The following is a 14,989-nucleotide window of genomic DNA, read 5'->3' as shown; positions in this document are numbered from 1 at the left end:
AGTTGAATTCTATAATGAAAAAAGAGACAAGAAAAGCAAAGCCTTCAATTTTCTACACTCCAATATAATTGTTTTTTTTTTTTTTTTTTTTTTTTTTTCAGATCTCAAGGAGACAAAAATGTAATTTGACCTTTAAAACGTGTAGCTGGAAGGGTTATGTTTCAGGAGGTATGGAAAAAAAAAAAAACTTTCCTACCACTGATTGAAAAGGGAAGGCACAGGAGTGATGGGAAATCCCCCTTCCTGTATCTCCGACTCGCTTTGGAGGGTGGGGTACTGCAAGCTAGACTCTCATAGTATTATAGAGCCCGCCTTTCCCTCAAGGGGTTACTGCAGAACATGCTGCATTCTCTTCCATTAGGGAATCCTCTGAATTATCCACATCATAGACCAAAGATCTGAACTATAGCATCCTTTGTTATAGGAGCATGGGATGGAAGGGATACCCCAGGGAAAGGCCATCCTTGGCTATCAGCAGCATCCCTGGTCTCACCCTTTGCTACCAGAAGCTGGGAGCTCTCCCTCCCTGTGAGAGGTGACAGCCAACAGTATTGTGGGACCAACTGTCTGCTAGAGGGAAGAGATTCCCCCATGAGAGATGAGACACTGACTACTCTGGCTTTAGACATACAACCTCTTCTACAAGATTTGTAATTTGTGACTTTTTAAGGTTTTAGCAGATGTGAAAGAGAACCACCTGAATTTAAAACTTAACCAACAGTGTTCAGTATCCACTCATCTCTTGAGGGGCAATTAGGCTGGTACCAGTTTCTTGCTATAATGAACAAAGCAGCAATACAGATGGAAATTTTGATGCAATAACAACAATAAAAATTATGTATATAATATATTATATTTTATATATTTTATATACATGTGTGTATCCACACATATGAATATTATTTATCCTTGAGAATAATAAAATCTCAAAAGTTGCAGGAAAATGGATGGACTTGCACAGGAGACAGAAAAACCCCGCTGAGAGATGTCCTGAGTAACTTTATGCTGCCAGGGGCTGAGCTGGCCCATGTTACACACTGCAGAGCTAAGACCTGTGGAGTAATGGCAAAGCCTTCTCCCCAGGAGGCAAGGATCACCAGAAAGGGTAAAGCAAAGCCTTTCCTTCTGGTCCATGCGTGAATGTCCACAGTGTAGACAGAATTTGCCCACCACAGCTTTCTCCACCTGGATGTTTACCTCATGAAGACTATTTGCCTACAGAGTCACTCCTACTACCTAGATCCTAAACTTGTCTCCTTGCTCCGTCTGTATTCAGTAAATTCTGCCTCCTTGTTTATCTGTCCGGAACAGCCCTACCTCTCTGTTCAACTCTATAATAAACACACTGAGCTTCCAGATTCAGTGGGTTTTTCTGATCTAGTCCACCTGATCCCAGTTTTCTGTCTGTGTATCTGTCTGTCTTTCTTCACGTCCTTATTGTTCCACTCAGGTTCATTCCCAGAAACATGTTGGATATATTAGATTTAGAATATATAATATTAATCAAGAGTACAGGATCTCAGAAAAACACTGTGTGTTCCCCCTTACATGCAGACACTAGCCATAATACATTTGTATATATGTAAGCAAGCATGTAACACGTGGTTACTGTATAACACATGGATTCAGAATAACATGTGTCTTCAGTATACCATGTGGGTACAGTATAACGTGTCTTCAGTATAGCATGTGGGTACAGTATAACAGGTAGACTCAGTAAAACGTGTGTACAGTATAACATGTGTACAGTATAACATGTGGACTCAGTATAACATATGTGTACAGTATAACATGTGTGTACAGTATAATATGTATACAGTATAACATGTGTACAGTATAACATGTGTGTACAGTATAACATATGTGTATAGTATAACATGTGCATACAGTATAACATGTGTGTGCAGTATAACATGTAGATTCAGTATAATAGGTGGATTCAGTATAATGTGTGGCTACAGTATAATATGTATGTACAGTATAACATGTAGGTACAGTATAACATGTGTGTGCAGTATAACATGTATGTACAGTATAACATGTGGGTACAGTATAACATGTGTGTACAGTATAACATGTAGATATAGTATAATAGGTGGATTCAGTATAACGTGTGGGTACAGTATAACATGCATGTACAGTATAGCATGTTGGTACAATATAACATGTAGATTCAGTAAAACATGTGGATTCAATGTAACAGAAGAAAGGGAACATGAAAGGGTGCAAATGACCTTAAGAGGAAGGGCTGTGGAGAGATAATCGACACCTGAGTCATGAAAGAGGAAAGCTAAGTATTTTTCTACTTATAACCCAATCGGATTTTCTCCAGAGCTGAGGACCGAACCCAGGACCTTGCCCTTCAAGGCAAGCATGCTCCCACTGAGCCGAACCTCCAACCTCAGTGAAGAAGAGGGATTTTCTCACGGTGAATAAATGTACATAAATACAATCAATACTCGGATGTGAAGCTCCAGTCCTCCAGGATAGCTGGCCTAACCGCAGAGGTTCACTGAGGAGGATAGGCTTCGGGTCTGCTAATCTCAGTGTGTGATGGATTTATATCATTGTAATTAAAATACCACCTCGAACCAACCAACCAAGACAAGAAGCCCTAAGGGCGTTTAAACTATAGTTTCCATGCACAAGAGTTTGGTATAAAAGCAAATATTAATTTGTAGACACTGTTTCTCAGTAGATGCTAAATCATTTGCAAAAAGAACAATGGGAGACCGAATGAGCACAGGAAAACCATAATCACAGCATTGTGTGCAATTCTAGGCACTACACAAGAACAGCGCAAAGGTGTCAAGAAAGCATGAGTGTGTGCACATGGTGACAGGGAGGGTTTGTCACCAACCGAAACAGGAGAACTGTTCTGCATGGTGAACCCCTTGAAGCAGGAAAATAATTCTGCTTGGCTTCAGCTTCTAGTGCTCAGAGGTTGATACTTTCATGCTACCTGGGCATCCAAAGATCAACACTGGGAATTCAGTGGTTCCCAGACACGAACCTCTCCAGTTACTTCCTGTTAGGAGACCTCCTCATGCTCACATCCCATGGAAGAAGGTAGCATTTAAAATGCCAAAGAGATGCTATCTGGCTCGCGTGCGGCCACCCTGCCGACCAGTGTGATGAGTGCAGAAAGGCTTTGCTTAGCTCCCAGCAAAGACTCAGCAGCAGGTAAGGGGGATTTCAGGTGTGCAGGCAAAAGATAAATTTATCTTAAAATAGCCAGTTCTTCAACTTGGGGTTCTCACACTAGAAGTCATCTTTTGATTAGGGGACAGAATCTCTAGAGAGCATCTGTCATATGTCAGTCAGGGTGGGGAGGACATCTTCACAATGAGGATGAGGTCATGAACTGTGAGAGACCAGGAAGCATCAATGAGTTTGAATAAAAGGAAGATGAGGGTACCATGGTAACCTCTTAGGTAGAGTGTCAGAGTGAGGATGGACCTCTGTGATGGACCTGAAGGAAGCCGCAGGAGGGACCTGCTGTGAGGAAGAAAAAGATACACGGAGGAGGAAGAAATGAACTATAAGTGTCTGAGAAGGGGAAAGTATGCCAGGGCTGAGCCTGGGCTCCACCCAGCCCCTGCTGTGGTTTGAACATGAAAGATCTTCATAAGATCGCAGGTCTGAACACTTGGTGCTCCCTTGGTGACACCATCTTGAGAGGCTGTGAGACTTTCTGAGAAGGAACTTGTGAGAGGATGTTGGCCATCAGGGGTGGGTCTCGAGGCTTTGTAGCCTAAGCTACCTAAGTCAACTCTCTGCTGCCTGACTGCACATGTAACGTGACCAGCTGCTCTGAGGTCTGGCCACTGTGCCTTTCCCACCATGATGGAGTGAACCAAAACAAACCATTCATTCCTTAAAGGGCGTCCTATGCTATGGGCCGCAGCAATGAGAAAGGTAATGATTACAGACCTACTTCAGAAAACAAGACCAGACCAAACCAAACCAAACCAAACCAAACCAAACCAAACCAAACCAAACCAAAAGATAATGCCTAGGACCACTGGGTCCCCTTGCTACAAAATGTGCTCTGACTGCCCCCCCTTTAGGTTAGAATAAAACAGCTCAAAATGAGCTCCTTCCACGCCTCAATCTCTACAACCTCATTAGCACCCCACACACCCTGACTGGGATGCACACTACGTTGTTGGCTCCCGACCAGTTTCCGTCTTCCTTAAGAGTGCTCTTAATTAGATGTTAAATTGACAATAGCACCTAACATGATTTTTATGGCTCTATTTTGGGATGCTTTCTCTCCCAGCATATGGCAAAAATATTGAGTATTATTATACTTCCTCAATGCTTTTTTTTTCAATTTCATGTTTTATTGCTCATTTTAAGCCTCCATAATAAACTTGGACACACATACACTGGGTTTGTGATGAGAAGCTAGACTAGTCTGCACACAAAGCAATTAAATCTGGCAGCTATGATCACAAAGAACGAATATTTTCCAGCTGTGGTAGGAGGCCAATTGTACAGAAGAGAAGCCAGCTGCTTCACGTTAATTCCTGATGTGACTTTTTATGATCCTGTTGCCAAGTTTATCTTCTGTTCAGATGTAGAGGAAGAGGATTGTGTCATCTTGGTTACTTGCTTAGACCCCTAGTTCTTTCTATGACCAGTTAGCCACATGTCCTGGTGAAACACCAGGGTTACATTTTAGATACTTAGTGGTTTTCTTCAGTAACTGTTTTGGGCAAGTGTTCTTCACAGCCTGCTTGGGAAGGATAAGTGCCCAGCTTATTTGGCCCTGGTGTGCTCTTGGTAAGTTTGGAGGATGTACAGTAACTACTTGCTCCTAGCTTCTTAAAGTCACATTTCCCACGAACCTCATCAGGATGTTTTGGTAGAATGTAGTCAAGCAGAACTCATGTCCTTATGTTGGCACTGCGGTGGAAGGTAGAAAAGTGAACGTTTTCTAATGTTTTACGTGAGAGGTTCTATTTATTCCTAAAGAACCACACAACCTCCCCACCCCCACCCCGAGTACTTGGGAGCTAGAACTGGGTGATCCACAGTAAGGATTAGAGAGGACTTAGAAGTGGGACTCACAGATTCACGCCATGGAGGCTCACATTAGTTAATCACTGTTTGAGAATGAGAACAGAGGACGTGGTCCATGTGTTCCAAACCTACAACACCCCCTCCCATCCCCATGGTTGAGCCAAAGGCTTGCCATTGGTGGTGCTAGGCATACATCTCTCTCTGTTGCTTATAGTATGTGATTTCACTGTCCGCAGGCAAACGTCTTTTAAACATGTCTTCTGTGGCCTGATATTTTTCATGAGTAATGCAATTCCTAAGGTCTATCCTTTAGGAAACGAGTGTGTTCATCGCCGTGCTGGCTGGGCTGAGGGTTTATTTGGAGTAGAGGCCAAGTTTTCCTCTTGGTGGAAATACACATAAGCAGTTCTGTTTAAAATGGCAATTTGGTTTTATTTTTAAATCAGCACACACTTGTTGTGGGATTATTCTTACTAAGGGTTTGGTCAGAGAAGAAGCCCTGGAGTTTACTTGGTAGCCGCCACATAGGGTAAAGGGTTGAGCCACACACTTTCTTCCTTGGTTTGGAAGGAAAGTGCCCTTTTTATCGTGTGGGTGACTTTTGAGTTTGGCAGGTCATGCAGAACTCATCTTCCCCAACCAGGTTCAAATGCAAGGCAGCTGTGGAGCAGAGGAACCCCGCACAACTTCTGTGGAGCAGAGGAACCCCGCACAACTTCTGTGGGCACTGGCTTTCCTCGTCTCCACTTGCACCGTTTATGAGAGCAAAAGGCTCAAAGAATCTGTTGTAAATTTCCAGGTGGCTTGAGACCTGTTTACTAATACTCAAAGTTAAGTAAAGAAGAGGCCGGTTTAGCATCTGGAAGAGGGGTGGTGTGAGGTCACTGCTACACTGGGTCAGCTAGTGCTTGACTCCCTGGATGGAAACTATCACACGTCCCTGAGAGAAAGTGCTTACTCAACAAGGTCATCCAGACAGATCGAGACCCCATCCACTGAGAGCAGGGCCTGCAGACAACCAGGAGCCACTGTTGCCCTGGTGTCCTTATGCATTGTCTGAGTCTGTTTTCAGCCACACAGACAGAGCTGAGGGACTGCATGTCTGGGATGCTGAACAGATTTATAGCTAGGCCTTTCCAGGTAAACCCTGCAGCCCCTGGCTCTAGACCTAACAGGACAACCGACTTAAGGAGAGACTAGAAACGTCACAACTGGACATTACTAAGAGTTCTCATCTTCAATAGTACAGCGTCTTTGCCTTCTTTAAGTTCTCACATGTGTCCTAGGAGTTTGTTATGAATGATTTGTCTACAGTCTGGTCCAGAGGAAAATCCCATGGATACCATGTCTGGGTGAAGATAAAGGGGTCAGGCATTTATCTCAGAGGGCCTATAAGGGGCTGAGCTGTGACTGAAGGAGACAGTTTCTGTCAAGTACTTGGTGTCTTCTGCACCCTTGGGATCTTGTATGTAGCAGATGGCTTAACATTCATGAATTTTAGATTAAGTCAGTGTAAAGCTTAATCCTTAGTTTTTACAACGCCACAGTTTCTGTTAAAAAGCACATCGGTATCAAAGCAAGGACTTGGAATGGAGGAATAAGCAGAAAATGCGGCCACATTCTGGGGTCAGGAGAAGTCAAGAGGACATCAGGGACAATTTCCACAAACCTGGGTATCATGGTTGGTTTGCTTCCTTTGGTGTGAGCACCTAGATTTTAACTGGCTCTTCAGTCTCAGCTTATGAGGATGAGTTGGGACTCACCCCACTGTCCACTGTGGGGGAAACATTTGACTTTGAACAGAGGGTGGGAAGACCAGTCCTCTTGCCATAGGAATCGTTTTATGAAGACTTACATGTGGCTGAACCCAGCCAGGGAAAATTAGCCCTTGCGATTTTTCTTTTCTTTCTGGAACTACTGCCTAGCCCTCAGGGGGCTAAGGCTTATGGAGAAGCCAAGAGGATGGTATCTGCTGTCACAGAAGGGTCTGCCTAAGAACGAAGTTTAACACAAGCAAAACTGAGGAGCTACTGAAAAAGAAAGAGAGGGAGGGAGGGAGAAAGTAAGAAGGAGGAGAGAGACTGGATCCTCATAATATGATAATACGATTTGACTTAGGAGATTTGCCTGCGTGGATCTTCTGGAATATTTATATATTTCAGCTATGAAAATCTCTTTTGTCTTTAGTATGGCTTTTCTCACTTGGAACTGAGTCTTAGGTGATGCACAACAAATTTTCTATAATATATATACTATAATAACCATATAATAATAAACATTTCACCTTAATTCTGTACATAAGAAAATGTCCAGGGCCCAGAGAAATGTTTTGCATTAAAACCAATAGGGAGGGAAGAGCCACACCTAAGCCATGCCAGGGCACTATTTCTTTGTTTGAAGAAGGAAAACAGGTGTACTTAGTGCGCCGTGAAGGGCAGTGAGCTAGGCAGTAATGAGGTCTCAAGGACCTCAGCACTAATCACTGTCAGGCTGAGAGGTCGGGACCCAGAATGGCTGAGGAGACAAGCTTCCACTCATGCCTGTGAGAGATAAACCTGGATGAACGGAGGTGGGAAGACCCACTGTATCTCATGAGGTCAGCACTGTCCCATGGGCCGGGGACCTGGACCCACTGTGAGTAAAATGGAGAAGACAAGCCGGGCAAGCATCCCCTCATCGACTCTGCTCCCCAAATATGAACTCAAGGTGGCCAGGTGTTTTGAGCTCCTGCGGCCATAGTCTCAAGCCCCTGCTGGGGCAGACTGTACCCTCTGTGAGCCCAAACAGGTCCTTCTTTCCTTAGACCACGCCTGCCATAACCACCACAGCCACCCTGCTTCCTTCAAGAACAGAGTTACATCACTTAAATCACTGTGTAGAGGCTATTCCTGGTTGTCAACTTGACTGTATCTGGAATGAACCACAATCCAGAATTGGGAGGCTCACCTTTGATCCTGATCTTGAGGCATAGAGGCTATGAATCTTAGGACACTAAGGCAAGGAGATCTCTAAGATCAAGGTCATCTGGGACAAAGCAAGTCCCGGATCCAGGTATGGTGGTGCACACCTTTAATCTGGGCCTACATAAGGACATTGAAAGAAGGAAGGCTCTCTCTCTCTCTCTCTCTCTCTCTCTCTCTCTCTCTCTCTCCTTGTGGGACTGAGCATCTCCTAGATCTTTGGACTTCCACTTACAGCTGCTGCCGACCATTGTTGGGGAGTAGGACCACAGACTGTAAGCCACCAACAAATACCTTCCAATATAAGGACTACTATAAGTTCTGTGAACCCTAATGAACACTGGATGTTTCTCTTTGCTAGGGAAATCGAATGATAATGACGGTGATGTTACTAGCTCTCATGCTACTGGCTTTTCACGAATGCTGGTTCCACTTAAGGTTTCTCTTCTCCTGCTCTGTTCAGGCTTTATTCTGTATTCTTGCTGTGCTACTAGGCCAACTTCAACGTTCAGTGAGTTATGAGTACTATCAGAGTTCTCCAAATACTTTTTCTTCTTGGTTCCTAAGATATATGTTTCCATTTGCAGAACTTTACAAGAGTCAGCAAGAGAGCTGCTCTGTGATGCTCATGTATTAAGCAAGCAACTTTTTCTATCCAATGTTTTCCTTACAGACTCCAGGGAGAGCCCCGACGCTGCAGTTCTATAGTTATGGGTCAAAGCACTCACCAGTTGTGTAGCTCAGCAAAGGCTGCCTTGATCTTCTTCACGGAACTGTCCACTTCCTCCTTGATCATGACGCGGTATCTCGTTAGAGAGACAGTGCAGCGCTGCAGATCCTTCACCGATTTCTCAATATTTGGGCCTAAAACCAACGTCAGGAGGAAAAAAAAATGTTAGCATGCCCACTCTTTCTTTTATTTATGAGCTGAATAAAACAAGCCAAGCAACTCACCCCAAACACACCCGGCTTTTGTTTTCTAGTGGAGAAACATTGTTAAGAGGGGATGGGTTGTTTAGCCCCTCCCCCCAGAATGGTGCATCTTCATGGGGGGGGACGGGGGGGGGAACTCTGGCTGTGTCCCATACAGCACACCTGTTGTTTTGCTCTTTGGAAAGAGCCTCTGCTCATTATGGTCTGTAATAAACTGAAGTCTCTTCCAATATAAAGGCCACGAGTGCTGCTAACTCCCTCTGTTAACACCACGGCACATGGTTCAGAGCCAGCAGAGATTTTGGAGGAGGAAAATGACAGAGAGAGGAACCAATGGGCTAGAGAGGATGGGCTGTGGGTGCCAGGTATACTGGCTCCCGACCAGTGTCCTGAGCCAGGCCTGAAATTACAGCCACAGCATTAGAATAGCTCTTTGGATAGCCATCTCTCCTGGCTTCGCAACTGTCGCCAAGGCAGACAGACGGTCCTCAACAAGAACATGTTTCTTAGAAGAAGGAAATCTCCCTCCAGAAAATGCAATGAGCGTGTCGAACCAAGCCAAGGAAATCAAAGACAACTGGGGCTCAGTCGGAAGGGCATTATTTCATCTGGGAATCAGAAGTGATTTAGCCTTCTCGTTTGTAAGGCTGGTTCCCATTCAGCGACACCGAGGTTTGTAAAAACAAAAATCTAGTGTGTCAAATGGAAGAACTGTTCAGTGTTAGATTGCCTGAAAGTTCTAATACAGATGTGTGTTCAGAGGGAAGACCATCTCTCAAGGAAGGTCTCTCAGGCTACAGATTCATCTCTACCAGAACAGGCCTGGATTTCACAGGCCTGGGAGGCGCTACTCTGTCCTGCACTAACACTCGATTTGTAAGTGATTGAGGTAGGATAACACTCATCCATCCGCAGAGAGGGAGAAGGGGGAGGTGATTCCAACTTTAATACTCCAAGACCTTTGACATGGGAAGGATTGCATCTGCCTTCCATTTCCCATCTAAGTGGATTGCAGGGTGGCGGGGAAGAAGAAATTCAATTGCACGCATGACTCTCTTTGTTAAGTAGTATTTTTTTTTTTCTAGAAAGTTCTGCCATCCTCGCATTTTTTTTATGTGTGTGCAGAATATGCTGAATCATTCTCACAAAAGAAACCACGTTACCTCTTTTCTTTGCTAGCTCATCCGGCTTTATTTCAAGATGAGCTGTGGGGGCATTGGACTTAACAGGAGATGTTTTTGCCTTAGGCTTGCTTGGGGTACAAGGCTGCCCAGCTGACCACTGTAGGCCATCTGACCTCTCTGATGGTCCATGAATAGCTTTGGGGTTCCCGTCTAAGGACATTTTCTGCTGCAGGAGTCTGCTGCCTTCTGTAAGAGAACACCAGATGACGGCTGTGAAGGGGTAAAGTCAAAACATCGATGGCAAATTGATGGAGAATGAATGGCAAGATTACTTCTGCTTTTATTTATATGCTGCCAGGAATGCCTCTCACGGAGAAACACTGGAGGAACTGTTTTAATAGAATTCCCAGAAGAGCTGAGGTGATGTCTGAGAGGGTCTTGAGTTTAGAGTCAGAAGGCCTGGGTGTGTGTGGGGGGCTCTGGCAACTGCATGCAGAGAGATATGGACAAGCCATTTAATATCTCTGAGCCCTATTTCCTCACGTGTAACTGTTTGGCACTGTTATTAACACGCTGGCGAGGATGAGTATGACTGCCCATCTCTTCCTTCTATTCCGGTAAAACCTTGGGCATCTTGAATGTGAGTTCATATTGAAGCCATAGAAATGCAGCCCTCCCCCATCTCCATGTGTGCTTTGTGCTGTTTCATCCTGAATTAATGAAGGCAGAAGAGTGACCAAAGATAGAGCAAGAATGAAGTGACAACAGGTATTATAGTCATTTCATCTAATTTATGGAGAGATTAAATCAGGGGACATCATGGTAATATCTCAAGAATATTTAAAATCCAAGCATTAGATTTTTCCCTGGAGCTTTAATAGATGTGGCAATAAATTAGCAGAGCATTGCTTTTGGCACCGCTTAAAGGTGGATTCCTAAGTAGTTACTGCTGGTATGAATTAAACAGTATCTAAGGGCCTCAAAGGGAAAAATACCTCTCTTTAGATCCCAACACATGGAAGTCTAGTATAGAGAAAAAAAAAGGTGGCCAGTGAGCTTCTGAAGACCAGGTTCACGGAGAGACCTGTGTTTAGTGAAACAGATGCATTTTGGTTTAGAAGAGCCCGCATTCCCTATATGTTGGACAGCCTTGTGGAAATGTCCTCACCGTTCCTGCTGGCTGTGGCTCACACGCATGTGGAGTGTGTGCTTCTCCTTGAAGCCCAGCCTCACCCTCCTTCTCAGCCAGTTATCCACCCACCCACTGCGTCTCTCTGCTTCTGCTTGCCTTCATAGATTACATTTAACACAGGTTTCTGTGCCTGTCTCCCACCACTGGCTGGCTGTGGCTGTGACCTCCTAGAGGGCAGCTGCTCCGTCAGATTCACTCTCTAGGCTCCACTACTTGTGTCTGGTTCAATAGCTTTCTGCAGAACTGTGATTGAGTTAGGGTACACTTAAAATGATTTCACAGGAGAGAAAAGGAAAGAAAGACGGCCTACCTTTCCCGACACTGTCACAAACATCACAGAGACCGAGGGAACGTGTGAGAGAATGCAATCTGGGTCCTAGGTAATTTGATTTTAGGCATTAGCTCATTTATGATAAATATAATTTGACTCTAGTAGAATCCATCATTCATAACCTATTACGTCAAGGAGCTTTTCTGAGCAAAGAAACCTTCCTGAAAGGGAAGTTACAGTATACAAGGAAGTGTACAGAAAAGGCGGTGGGCATGTAAACAAACACCGTAAGCAGCACTTCTTCCCGTAATAACACCGATTGAGATGATAATGTGTGACTTCATCATCAGCCATGCAAATGTGGAACTTTCCTGTATGAATGACTATGGCTGCCAAATTGATGTGTGAAATGCCTCTCCAATGGTACTGTTCACAACTGGGTTCCTAAGGACCATCTCTCGAGATTCTGAGTCAGCAACAGGCCCAATGTCCTGCATCCCAGGTGGTTGTCGGCTGTACAGCTGGGGAGACCCCACCTGATGATGAATTTATAAACACCCGTGTTGCAACAATGTCTCAATCCAAATCGGTTCCAACTTATTTCCTTCCTAAATCACAGGTGAAATCCTGTCTCAGTGAATGATTACAAACTCAGAATTATAAATTCAGCATGGCAGGGTAAATTAGTCTCAGCCTTGAAAACGTAAGGACGGAGAGCCTAAAATGGAAATAATGACCTTAGGTGGGAGAACAAAAATTACTCAGTTAAGATACAAATGAATTTTAAACAGGAGACAAGCATGTACATAAACATGAGCTCATTAACCTGGGAGCTAAAAATATTTTGTCTGCGTGTCAGAGAATAATGTGTGAGCTACTGATTCATTCCTACTCATCTCACAAATAATTATTGACACGTTTGGATACCAATATTTTTTGCCTTCTGAAAAATTCATTATTGGGAGAATCATTGAACACCGGGGGTATTTACAGTTCTTAAAGACCACGTGCATATATTTGTCCACTGGCTGGGTAGATTCATCTCTTACTAGGTTGAAACTCTGGGATTCTCTCAGAGAATTGTACAGCCATAACAGAACGGTGTTCATTTTGACCACAAGTCCTGGACTTCTAGTAATACAGCAGTGGGAGCCGTTTCCCAGACACGATGTCTCCTTTAGCATCAGACATGCCATGGCTCAGCCTTTTTGGTGTTCAGCTTTAAAGTTCAACAGCCTGCAGCTGCCTGGACTCGACTGACACATGGTACACTGTCAGGAAGGTGGCCATTCCCCACATGTGGCTACTCATTAGCTAAAATGTGGCTTATTCAAACAGAGGTGAGACGTGCTATAGGAAACATACACTGATGTTTTGTAGGCTTGGCATAACAGATCTTTACATATTGAGACTGGAAGGTATAGCCTTGTGGTGGAGTACTTGCCTGGAATATGCAAGTCCCCCTAGGTTAGATTAAAATGCTCATATTTTAGATATAATAATTTAGATAGATTACCCAACTGAAACCACCTTATACCTTTCAATGTGGCTATTACATAGTATAAAATGGCACAAGTGCTTGTATGTCTATTGGTTGACACTAATATGAACTGTGAGAGGCATGAGATGGAAGGTCTCCGGGGTTCCGTCACTAGTATGGGAGGGCACTGCCGGCTGCACTTTGTACATGTGAATCTGGTGACAGAGTGGTGCATGTCCTACTTACCATCATATGTTTGCTATGCACGGCTACATGACAAACACCCAACGGGTGGGTGGAACCACATACCAGTGAGCCAACATTACTTCAGTGTGCTGCATGTCTAGGGCCATTCCAATGATAGGGTACCTAGTCTGATATGAGCCTTTGTGCCTTTAATATTCATTGAAGACTTGGCCCATATGTGTGCCATCTTGGAAAGAAATGTTATTTCTGGAAACAGCCAATTTTTCATATTTCAGTAAAAGGTGTATATATTTTTGAATTTACTTCTTTTCTAGGTATTTATCTTAACAATGCCTCCCAGAAACTTCTGTGGTTTGAATTTTGCGCTCACCAGAACTCTTTCTGAGACCAAAAATACTTAGCAGATCTTAATACAGCTAGCACGAGACTTGCCGAGAATCATTTAGTTGTCTGCCTTAAGCAGACTCAACAGACACTTCACATGAAGCCCTGATGTGCACGCTCTGGCGTTTATTTGGAACACAAGTAAGTCACATCTCCCTGCACTCTACTCTAATATACAAGCTGGAAAGCGCTAAAATAAAGACTAAAGAGCTTAGCGGGTCTGAGGTGACCTTCTTCCCTAAGATGCCTCAGCGTCCCTGCTGGAAATTAACTGATTATGTTTGTGCTTTGGTTTCTGGGCTCTGCTGTATCTTCGGATGTATTTGTCTTTCCTTGTTCACTGTCTCTAGATAAGAAGTCTTAGTATTAGACAGTGTATGTCCTCTGCTTTGATCTGTTCTATTTTAAAGATTATTTTGTCTGTCACAGATCTCTGCATTCCAATAAAAATCTGAGAATCAGCTTGTGTATTTCAATAAGATAAATCTGGCAGAATTTTAGTTGAATTTGTACTCATTCTATAAATCAATCTGAGGAAAAGCTGTCCTGTTATTGAACCCGTTGCTTCTTAAACATGATATATCACACCGTTTGTTTGAGCCTTTAAAATTATCTTAATATTGCTTTAGTTTGGGGGTCTTAAGTATCAATATTTTAGGAATATTTATTCCTAGGTAATTTTAGACTTCTTTTGCTTTGATATGTAAAATTTTGAATTTTTTCAGTGCCCAGATATTGGTTATCATAATAGAATACAGGAAACATAGACTAGAATAAGGCCCCAGATCTTAACACAACTCATGCCATAATGTAAGAACCATTCAGGCCTTGGGACCCAGCATATACATAGGCAGGAACAACTGCAAAAATGAGACCAAAGACCTAGTCCATCAAAGTTAGTAGTTCTGGGAAACTCCCTAAATGGACTAACCTTGCTTTCTGGCTTCTGTACTTCTGCTTCTGGCTAACTGTTCTTGTTAACAGAGGCGTGCCAGCCCAAGATTTGTTTTTTGTGCTTAAATGCCCATTCCTTAGAAAGGCTCAGGACTGCACTTAGGCCCTGAACACCCAACCGGCTAGTAAAGACTTTGTATTGGCTCAAACCTGTGTCTGTGTAGTCTTCTCTGGTAATAATGATAGTACTGAAATCATATCTAGAGACTTATTTTATGGCCTGTTAATTAGTCTATTTTGTTGAAAATGCCAGATGTTCTTGAAATGCTTGAGTATATGGTCCTATGAATAAAGATGGTCAATAGTACTGAGTAAACTTACATTCTTACTAATGTTTAATCTGTTTCATCAATTAGTAAGAAAATATTATTAAAATCTCAATTATTATGGATTTGTATTTTTTTAATTCTATCAATTCTGCTTTGTAGATTTTCTGTAATTCGGTTTAGAATTGTG

General features: G+C 43.3%; 1 protein-coding gene across 6 annotated transcripts in view; it reads right to left on the bottom strand.

The window, feature by feature from the left end:
* The window catches only part of SPATS2L (spermatogenesis associated serine rich 2 like), a 166,875-nt gene that overhangs the window by 31,885 nt on the left and 120,001 nt on the right, over positions 1-14,989 (bottom strand). For 4 of the 6 annotated variants that reach the window (XM_080932681.1, XM_080932680.1, XM_080932682.1 and 1 more), the window contains 2 exons: positions 10,085-10,291; positions 8,717-8,852 (listed from right to left, as the gene is read on the bottom strand). In XM_080932681.1, the coding sequence (XP_080788807.1) occupies positions 8,717-8,852; positions 10,085-10,291 (343 nt within the window). The remainder of the gene's footprint in view (positions 1-8,716; positions 8,853-10,084; positions 10,292-14,989) is intronic. The other 2 variants (XM_080932684.1, XM_080932685.1) reach the window with 1 other exon arrangement.

This window comes from Micromys minutus (genome assembly GCF_963924665.1).
Source record: "Micromys minutus genome assembly, chromosome: 19".
Lineage (NCBI taxonomy): Eukaryota > Metazoa > Chordata > Mammalia > Rodentia > Muridae > Micromys > Micromys minutus.
Note: the sequence above shows the minus strand (reverse complement) of the source record. Positions and strands in the feature narration are given on the sequence as shown.